General features: G+C 34.8%; 1 protein-coding gene across 6 annotated transcripts; it reads right to left on the bottom strand.

Annotated features, from left to right (window-relative positions):
• Positions 1–2,939: 2,939 nt before the first annotated feature.
• Positions 2,940–10,581, bottom strand: LOC130740673 (protein FAR1-RELATED SEQUENCE 5-like). Of its 6 annotated transcripts, none has more exons than XM_057593443.1 (10): positions 10,228–10,581; positions 8,719–8,791; positions 6,036–8,316; positions 5,856–5,939; positions 5,607–5,735; positions 5,153–5,236; positions 4,828–4,911; positions 3,535–3,861; positions 3,358–3,445; positions 2,940–3,264 (listed from the first exon to the last, which is right to left on the bottom strand). In XM_057593443.1, exons 3-10 carry the CDS (start codon positions 8,304–8,306, stop codon positions 3,188–3,190), a joined length of 3,144 nt encoding a protein of 1,047 aa, XP_057449426.1. In that variant the 5' UTR covers positions 8,307–8,316; positions 8,719–8,791; positions 10,228–10,581; the 3' UTR covers positions 2,940–3,187. The 6 variants fall into 6 exon arrangements, with proteins under 6 accessions (XP_057449426.1, XP_057449360.1, XP_057449724.1 ...); XM_057593377.1 differs by having other exon boundaries at positions 6,036–8,306; XM_057593741.1 differs by having other exon boundaries at positions 2,940–3,255; positions 6,036–8,306.
• Between the last annotated feature and the right edge of the window lie 112 nt (positions 10,582–10,693).

Below are 10,693 nucleotides of genomic sequence, written 5' to 3'. Positions count from 1 at the left end.
TTAGTGGATTGCCTTCATTCTAAGAAGGAAGAAATCACCTTAACGGGTGGACTGGATTAGCTTGAGGGATTTATCAAGTGAACCAGGATAAAATACTTGTGTGCTTCTCTCTTCTCTCTATCTTTATCCGCTGCACCATCTATCGTAGAGAAACCGAAAAGATTTACTTTAAATCTTAAGGGGAAAGTTTTTATATTGAAAACGCTATTCAACCCCCCTTCTAGTCGTTTTTCACACCTTCACACATTGCTGCCATTGACAAAAAAAACACTTATATGGAGAAAATTAAATCTTGCTCATAAACATGTCATAAAAGATCAACGAAGTATACCGAAAACATGGTAGGTAAGAACCACACATCTGGGTAGTCCATAATTGTCCTGTCTTGTTTACATGTTAATGAATATGCAACCCAGTTCAGCACCTAGTAAGTATGAATAAAAAAAAAGTGAAAAAACGTTTGACAGAAATAATAAACTAAATTTAGATAAAAAAATAAGATTGATAAATTAGAATCTAACATCTTGATAAACTCTTTGTTTCGGAGCAAGAGATAACAATGCATTTCTGGTCACAAAGACAACACTTGTTTCAATAATGACTTCTTCTCTGCAATATGTGCAAAATTAGATTATTCAAAAATTAGCACTTACGCCCTTTATAGTTTTTGTTAAATGTATGATATTTGAAAGAAATGGAACACCTAGCATCATCTTTGTTTTTGCCAAATATGTAAGCTACCACAGCAGCTTGCATCTCATCTAGTATGAACTCCTTTGGTGGTGTAAACACCACAGGTATCCACTGAAACAGAAAAAAAAAATATTGTAATTGTTATGTTGAGACTTTAATACAATCTAAATAAACTGAAGACACATGACTTACGGGTGGTATAGTCACTCCTGATGTCCGCTTGACATAATTTGTTGCATGGCGCGGTGCATAATCAGTGTAACTTAGGGAAATGGGAGGTGTTTTGGATGGTTCTTTGGCGGGAGAGAACAATTTCTTTGCAGTTATATTTTTCGGTTGTTTTGATTTTGGCAACCCTTCATCAATCCCTTCACCTTTGTTGGTTTTAACCGTCGAAACAGTTGAAGGGGGGCATGGAGGTTGACATGGACTGTTGCATATGTCGCCCGCCACCATCACATTTTTTATGGAGTTAATATCAGCTAGGGCAATTTGAACCATTGATGTTAAGGCCGCAATATCCATGCTTTGTTTTGCCAACATGTCGAATACTAATGTGTCCTTTTTTGGTTCTATGTTTGGCATATCCTCAGAGTCGCTGTCACTGAAACAACAATTGATCTTTTTTTAAAGTAATCTTATATAAATCTATGTAAGTGAAAAAAAGAAGTTAGAAGGAGACCTTATATCAATAATTTCGCAGCTCCATGGTCTTTTCATGTTTAATTGGGAGCGAATAATTTCTGTATAAAAGAGTAATAAAGTTGAGAAATACTAGTGACAGGCTAGTTAGGTTTCAATTTTCAAAAAGAAAATCATCAAGAGGTATTTAGAGCTTTGTGGGTGAGAATGTGTGAGTATATAGACTGGTTTCAGCTACATTGAAGACAAAAAAAACTTACCTAAGAGAAAAGTTTGCAGCTGGGAGCAAAGAAATACTTTTACCAAAGGTGGCAGCACCTGAAGGAGTTATAGAATGATTTATAATGAAGGAGTTAAAGAATGATTTATAATGGAAAACAAATACGTGTAAATGGGAAAGTTGGGAGCCAAATTAATCAACATGTTCATAGTGGGGATCAAAGGAGTTACAAAATAAAATCTGCAGGAGACGTGATATTCTCTCCACCTCTCCCATCTTCTCCTTCCTTGTGCCACTTTCCTTGAATATTGATATCCCACAATGAAGAACGTGTGTGGATCCATTATAACTTGCGTATTTTCTTCAACCTCAATTATCTCCATTCTTTTTTTTAACGCAATTATCTAAATTCGGCGTAACAAAAGTGAGGTATTATTGTATTATTTATTTGTCCTCTTTTTCCACATTTATTTGTTACACTAACTGATGTTAAAAAAAAAATATTTGTTACACTAACTGATTTCATCATCATCACTTTGAGATATGGATATTTGAATGTGTATATATCTCAAAATTCCTAAACTATTTTACCTTGACCTTTCCCCAATCTCTTAAAAAAAAAAAAAAACCTCTCCCCAAATCAGCTTCATTTCAAAATTAATATTTTTTTTCTCGTCATATCTTTTAATTTCCGTTTCAACAACCACTTTTTCCTCATTAATTGTTTTACCACCTAGGATATACTGCTTAATTGAACATGTTTTGTTTTTTTTTGAAAAGAGAAATATATTGAATAGATAATGGGTTAACTCTTTTTGAGGAGAAAACCAATAGATTAACTTTTTTTTTATAGTGACAAAGTACTTAACTTACAAAATGAGGATTTTTAGTGGGTTCATAAAGCTCATTGACATAAGATTGAAGTTGTAAGTATGCCATAGTAAATATTTTAACTTTAGTAAGGTTATATATAGACAGGGGCGTATCAAGGGTGCGGCTCCTATCTTTATGTGATATTTTTTTAAAATCAAATTATCTATGTTTTTATTTTCAATTTTATATTATTTTAAAAAAACATAATAATTAAATGTATTTTAATAGATGATAAAATGAAAAAAGTTGGTTTAATGCTTTTTATAATGCTCCCTAAAGAGTAGTTCAACGAAAAAAAAAAGTTCCATAAAGTGACTGACAAAATACTAAAAATAATATTAATAATAATAGTGAGTTAAAGTCTGAGATTAAAAAATAGCAAAGTAAAATGAATAAAAAATAAAAACGAAACTTACAGAGGCTTCTATTACATAACTTGCACCTGAGCAATATAACTAGGCAACCAGCAAGGAGAAAAGCACAAAAAAATCAGTTATAGCACACCATGAACTTTGACAATTAACCAACTAAACAAAATATTTTAAATCATACAATTTCAAATTTGTAGAGAGTGGTAGTATAGTATTAAGTAGATTATCTCAAAAATAAAAACATTAAAAAATCTGCATCGAAAAGAAAAATAATATAGGCAAACTAAGTCTGTCCATAGATAATAAAAATATCTCCGACAACACTTCAACAATAATTTCACAATTTTATCTTTTACTTCTTCCAATGCTACACATCACTACCAATATACTACTTATCACCATCTGGCTTGTTCATATTCTGTTGCTCTTTGCTTGAGTCAGCTTCATCTTTATTACCTGCAATAGCTAAGTAAATTGTTAGTAATAAGTCTTGTTTGAAATTACAAAAAAATATTTCACAGGTTATATTTAGAGAACTGCCAAATAAATCACACTTACTTGTTCCAATTTTTTTTTTTTTTACTTCTTTTTGAAGCAAATGACTCAAGTTTGTACCACCATGAAGATTTTGCACTCCACCCATATACTGAAACAACATTTTATGTGAGTTGTTTTAGCAATTGAGTCGAGACAAAATAAAACATAATAAAAAAATGTGACAAAGGCCATACGAACCTGTGACATGTGAATTGCGGCAAGGAATTTGGGAAATTGGGGGCGTGAAGGACCTGCACCGTGAAAGGGAGGCATAGGCATCTCATGACTAAGTGCACCATAACTAGATGGTAAGGGAGGCATAGGCATCCCCTGGATTAGGGCACCATAACCAGATGGTATGTTATGGGGTATGCTTGATGTGCCATAATCATTTGAAGATGTTAGGTGTGAGTTTGATGTGCCATAAGCAAATGCAACATTCCCCGGTGGGGGTGGGGGTGCAACCAATACCCGATGAGTAATTTCCGGATTCCCTTTATTGGAAAAATCAATGGTTTGTTTTCCCTGTACCAAACAAGAGTAAACACAATATCAGTTAATAAGGTCTCGTTTAATTAAGCTCTAATTGAATAAGCACTTATCAGATAAGAGCTTATGTCATAAGTGCTTAAATTTAATAAGTTGTTTGTGTTTGGATGCACATAATAAAAAGTAGCTTATACAAAATTAAACCATTTGGATGCATTTTTACATAAACACTTATACAGGTATAATGCAATCTATTGGATGGAAAGAATTCATGTTTAGATTCCCAATCGGTTTCAAACAGTAGTCAAAATAAAATTCGTGGATGAAACTTTTCACCAGAACAAGAACTAGATTAACTACAAGAACGAGATGAGATAATCAGGAGCCAAAAATTCGTGTTACAGTTTTAAGCATAAGCTTGTTCCAACGCAAAGCTTCACTACGAAATAATTCTAACCCGATTATAGAAATAGAAAACAATGGCAAATGGTTGAGGAAGAGGACGACATAAAACCAGCACATAACAAACATTTCATTAGCACCTTCAACACCTTAAATTCGGAAAACATAGATTACATAATAACACTTATTAATGAGAAAATCATGTAAAAACATATGAGGTGCTGCAAAGATATGAAGAGAGGCGCCAGTGAGTGGGTTCGTGCACGCTATGCCGTCACTGTTAACTGTTTTGGGGGCAAAAAAATAAGTAACAAAAGTGGGGTGGGCAGGATTCGATGGGGGGTATGGGAATAAGCTCCGTAAATGTTTACCATAAGCTATTACTATGAGCTTATTGAAATAAGCTACAAACAGCTTATTGGGAGCTTATAAGCTATTTTAATAAGTTTTCCCAAACACACGCATAAAAGCTTATTTTATAGAATTAGCTCAAATAAGCTGGTCATAAACTCTTCCAGACGGGGCCTAAGTATTTAAACACTAATAAAAGAAAACATTATATCAACAATTTGCATCCATTTGTGTTCATATACCACTTACAATATGATGGATTGTGTGACCAGTGTGTTGGACTTTATGAGTTTCCGAATGCGGTTTTTGAGCTGAAGAAATAGGTTGTTTTCCCTATAACAAACAAGAGTAAACACAAGATAACTGCTAAGTCAATATTAAAAACTGAATATTTCTATTGCACTCCACATTCTGTGATCAACCTACAATCCATGTAACTAAAACAAAGAAGACAGACAACCAATCGATAGTTTCAAACTATAGGATCGCAAGACTTCAACTTAATGGGCACAAGAAATAATCAAAAAACATTATATCAACCATTTGCATCCATTTGTGTTCAGATAGAACTTACAGTATGATGGGTTGTGAGACCAGTTTGTTGAACTTTATAAGCTTCTAGATGCGGTCTCTGAGCAGACAAAGTGGGTTGCTTTCCCTATAACAAACAAGAGTAAACACAAGATATCATCTAAATCAGTGTTAAAAAATGAATATTTCCATTACACTTCAAATGCTCCGGTTCAATGTAGAGTCCATGTTAAAAAAAGAAAGAGAAAGAAAAACTATGACAATTTTCAAACTATAGGATCGCAAGGCTTCAACTTAATGGGCACATGAAAGCCTAGAGCAAAAAGAAAAATCAGAAAAGAAATGCACATATAGATTCAAGATAAGTTCTATGTATGGACTATCATGATTGTTTGGCCTATTATTATTGTATAACTATTTGTTGCACCAAATCCTTGATCATATACCAGGGTATAATTACAAAAATAAAAAGTCATTTGTGTTCAAATAGAACATACAGAGTCATTGATTGAATTTTGTGTGGAACGTTTAACTTTCTTTTCCTTTCTTTCTTTTCCTTTCTTACTACTCGGCTCTGTGTCCTTGTGTTTGATATTGCATTCATTGAGTGTTGTTCCCTCTTTATCCTGCATAAAAGTAACAATTAGAATTAACAAAATACGAAGTAGAACAAAAATCAGAAACTGAAATATGCTTCTACAAATTCAGTTGCGTAAGCAAATGAAATACATATAAATTGCCAATACATTTTCAGCATAGTTTGAATATTGGGTACTGTGATCATTGTGCTGGACATTGTCATCATTAAATGTTGTGTTGTCCTCATTATCCTGCATAAAAATCATAATTAGAATTTTCAACACATGCACTTAAGAAATTAATATGAAAAACATAATTCATAAAAGTATGAAAATTATATTTTGTACTTGTCTTCTCATCTCATTATCCTCATGAGGTGATGATGCATCATGCGCAATATGCTCATCTTTTGTACCAATGCGCTTGGGACATGTCCTCAATGTATGTCCAGTCTTTCTACAATTTGTACATCTTCTTCTCGTCCTACTGTACCGCTTCTTTGAAGGACGGCCGCCTTTAGTCGGTACCGTAGTGGGATCACGAATATCATTAAAATTATCACCTTGAGTTCTACTTGACCCCTTTTTGTTGTCATACTTAGAAGTCAACTTTAAGATTTCATCTCTGATTTCATCGAAGTACTTACCATTTTTTGATGCAATCTCACAAAGCCTATTACATGCAGCAGCTGCAGCCCCACGGCGGGTAATTTTGGTTACATCAGGATCCATTTCATCTAATTGATCTGATGAGAAGAACTCACTCTTGACAGATTTTGTCCACCGTTTGCAAATAAGACTGCTAGGAATTGATTTCATGTGCTCACGTTTCATGGCACAAAAAACATGAGAGCATGGAATGCCACGGGACTGAAATAGACGACAGTCACATGAGAATGAAGAATTCACAGTATCATAAACAACACCAATAATCCTATTGGGTTGAAACAATTTACTCATCTTAAACATTACACTGTCTCCATTTTCTATCCGCTCCATGATCATTAATGCACCTACCTCTTCAATCTCAAATTTGACTTCTCTGAAAATCTCTAATGTGAAAATTTTTGAAGCCTCCCGCTCGTACATGTGGAGAGAAGTGGTCATAACCGGTTCAGTAAAAAGAGAATTAAAATCAGCAACAAGCTCGTTGTGTCTATATCCTCTCAATGCTTCCTCCATACTATGCAAGAGCTCAACGACGCTATTTTTTCTCTCAACATATGACTTTATATAGGAATTAATTCCTTCACATCGTGACGTAGTCCGTATACCAGCAAAAAACTGATCACGAAGATATGCATTGGCCCACATTGACTTTTTCTCATAAGTCTTACGAACCCATTCGTTTCCTTCAAGCCCATGTTTGGCAACCATCTGCTTCCAAAACTCTTCGAATTCATCAATGCCCATATTATGATACAACGCTTTTTCGAAATCATCCACAAATGAATCATTCATTGTTTTACCTTTTGCATTTCTGTGTAAGTGCCAAGCACAAAGTCGATGTGTTGCATTCGGAAATACCTGCTTGATGGCCTTCCTCATAGCACTATCACCATCTGTCACCACAGCTCTTGGGTGCTTATTGCGCATTGCTGCCAAAAAGGTTTCTAACACCCACTTATATGTCTCTGCAGTTTCATTGATTAACAAACCACAACCAAAAATAACAGTTTGCGAATGATGATTACATCCACTGAATATAACAAGGGGAAGATTATATTTGTTCTTATTGTACGTGGTATCAAAAGCAAGGACATCACCAAAGCATTGAAAATCTGTTATGCTAGTGCTATCTGCCCAAAATAGATTCTGGAGTCTACAATCATCCGTAGTGGTGTATCTTGAAAAAAACATGCCATCATTGTCTGCCTTTCCTTGAAGATAAGTTAAGCTAATTCGTGCATCCCCATCTTTGATCTTATCACGCTTTTGGCGGTGAAAATAATTGTATAAATCCTCTTTCAGAAAACCAACACCTGCATATCCCCCTTTCTGTGCCAACAAGTAACCCATAATATGACAAGTTTTGACACCTTGTGAATTCAAGCTATCCACCTGAGCTTTATCAGCGTCACTGATCGCACGGTAAGCAGGGATTAAAGGAACTGCACTTGCCGGGTATAGTTCATGGTTATGACCCTCCTTAAAAGAAACCACTTTCCAACAAGATATCTTGTAATCAAAGCGTACCCGTAGCTTAGCATGACAGCCCGTACGAGTGAGTGGTCTATGATCCATTTTCCTATCCACCCTCATCAAATGCTTTTTATTCCTCAATCCCTCTTTGTTACATACATACTGCTGAACAATAAAGTCACCATTTTCATCTCGCCTTCGAATGTCTTTTCTCACAACAAACCCATGCAGTTTTGCATATGCAGAATAAAATTTATAAGCTTCCTCTTGTCGGCTGAACTTTAGACCAAGTATATCATCGACCGTTAGATCGACTATCTTTTTGTGACCGACATGTGTTGTATATAAGACTGGTTGCTCATTGTCCGCTTCATTGTCTCCTTCACTACCACTTTCGTCACAATTACTATCAGAATTATTATCAAGATCTCTACCATCGTCTGAATTAATAAATGAATCATCATCTGAGCTAGCCATCTGCACCAATCTAATAACATTATTACTTCATACGATAAATTATAGATTTCAAAAAAACATAATAATCAGAGAGCAAAAGTTTCTGGTACGGAAAAAAGTAATAAATTTGAAGTTCATTGAGAAATAAATTTGGCTAAAACACAATTCATAAACTGACAAGTTTCTCTATGACTTTCACTTTTAGTAACTTTGGGTGTTGAACAGAACAAGTTTCATCAGGATGCTTATCAACACTAAAAAACACACACACACACAATGACAGGGATGTACAAATAACCCTTCAAGATTTCAGAGGGAAAGATAACTTTCTCCATGACAAGAATGCACAAATAAAGAAAGTGATAGGCCATAAAAAAACAGCTGCACCTAGACACCTACACACAACACCTATTGAACAGTAAAAAAAACTCACCTAAAAAACAAACATAAATCATCCAACAGGTGCCTTCAAAGTTGTAAGACTCTCAATGGCACCTCTGCAAAAACTATAAAAAAGAGTTACTTTAGGTATATAAAAAAATTGAAATAAGCAAAAATTGGTGACAAAGTTATAAAAGATGAAAAAAACACTTAATTTACATACTCATCGTTTTAGCACCTTCAACTACTAATTTTTCTAGATTGTCCATAACACATAATCATTCTATTTTTCTCCTAAACCTAGGCAAGTAACTCTTTACATTGCATACAAGAGCCCTTGTGATACTTGTAATGTCTCTCATTGATTTTGGGGGAACTTTCTTTTGTTGGTGTTGAACACATGATGATTACAGGGGAGGGTGATCAAAAGGGAACTCTGTTTAAGATTGGATCAGTGAGCAAGTTTCTTTACCAAAGGCTCAGACATGAAGTTGGGGATGAAATTGAAAGGGGCACAGTACTGATTCAGAACCAAAGAGTTGTTGGTTCAGGTTCAGAAGGATTCAAATTAGGAGAAGGTTCAAGCTGAAAATTCCAAGCTTAAGAAGACTCAGGAGTAAAAGGGCAAAGCTAGTATCTGCCATGAGAATTCCATATGCTAAAGTGTTTAAAAGGTTCAAGGATAACAAGGTTCATTTTGGTGATCTTTTTGCTGGGAACTACTTGTTTATGCAAGTCAATCCTTCATCACTCAAGTACCATGAAAAAGAGTTCTCTGTTTCAAAAATTTCTTAGTCTCAATTTCTCTGTTAACCTCATTCTGAAAATTTGGGTTTGGGATGCAGCAAAATAATTTATAGTTGAAAGAATCACTTTCTTGACTTTTATTTGAATATCTATTTCACCTTGCACATTAGATAATGATGAGTACTAAATGCTGAGATTATCCATTTTTATTTTTGCAATCCCAATCCTAGTATATGCAAGCTTATCTGAAAAATCCAAAATACATTCATACACAGTCTGATGCAAACTTCAAAAACAAATCCAAATAATAAAATCAATGAATTATGTAGTCAAAGGAATTCTCAATAAATAAAATCAGAAGAGTGTACCAATAATCTCATTAAAAGGTTGAAAATTTGTTTGTTAAAAAACATTCTTTATTATTTTAGCCCCTCAAATATTTAGGCCAAGATCAGCCACTGCACTTGCCACAAGGAGACTCTTGGAAGCAGTATGACGCAATTAAGCCACCCAAGAGAACCTTTCGACAAATAGGTAACAGAGATGCATATATTCACATATGATAATTGTACATGATAATCAATAGACCCCACTACACTAACAAAGGATGAAAAGAATTAATTGCAAACAAAAAAATGAAGTTTATCTTCTAGTGCAGAACCATGGAGGATTGACTAGTGGCTCTGCTGCCTCTGATTCTACTTAGCATCAAATTCTATTAGCCAACAAATTTTTTCTTCAAACCCACACAGTTCATATTTAAAACTGGCCCTAAAAACTGTAACATAATAAAAAAAAAACGAAAAAGAAATACCTTCAAGATAGGGATTGAATGGTGGCTCTAGTAGGGGCAAGTGATGCTGAGTCGCAAGTGTTCTCTGGGGCAAGCGAGCAGAAAGCAGCCAGCGGAAAGCGCTGATCGGCGAGAGGCAAGGGGCAAGTCGCGGCTTGGGGCGAGCAACAACAGTAGGATGCGGCGATTCAAGTGGAAAGAGGGCTAATGACGGCGTCAACAAGTCGAGCGGCGCGTATGGCGAGAGGATTTGTAGGCGGCTAGCGTCACCGGCGGCGGCGGCGTTTGCCGGAGATGATGTTAACGATGAAGTTTCTATTTTTTTAACGTGGTTGAATTGTTTTTTACAAAGTCAAGATTTGTGATAGTTTTTAAAATACAACATAAAATATTGATTGCTGAAGATTTAAAATATAATTTGATAAATGTTATGGGTTAAATTATAATTTATGATATCTTGAGAAGAAAGTATAATAATGTAGATTAG

The sequence above is a fragment of the Lotus japonicus genome, chromosome 1, assembly GCF_012489685.1.
Source record: "Lotus japonicus ecotype B-129 chromosome 1, LjGifu_v1.2".
In the NCBI taxonomy this organism is placed as follows: Eukaryota; Viridiplantae; Streptophyta; class Magnoliopsida; order Fabales; family Fabaceae; genus Lotus; species Lotus japonicus.
This window is presented reverse-complemented; position numbering and strand designations above follow the sequence as displayed.

What these genes read in the sequence shown, in the direction of transcription:
- LOC130740673 (XM_057593443.1), bottom strand. Translation starts at nt 8,306, where the DNA reads ATGGCTAGCTCAGATGATGATTCATTTATTAATTCAGACGATGGTAGA. An exon ending in ATAATGAGATGAGAAGACAA is followed by an intron (nt 5,940 to 6,035) that starts GTACAAAATATA and finishes ATTTTTATGCAG; the next exon opens with GATAATGAGGACAACACAAC. An exon ending in AAAATTCAATCAATGACTCT is followed by an intron (nt 5,237 to 5,606) that starts GTATGTTCTATT and finishes TGTTTGTTATAG; the next exon opens with GGAAAGCAACCCACTTTGTC.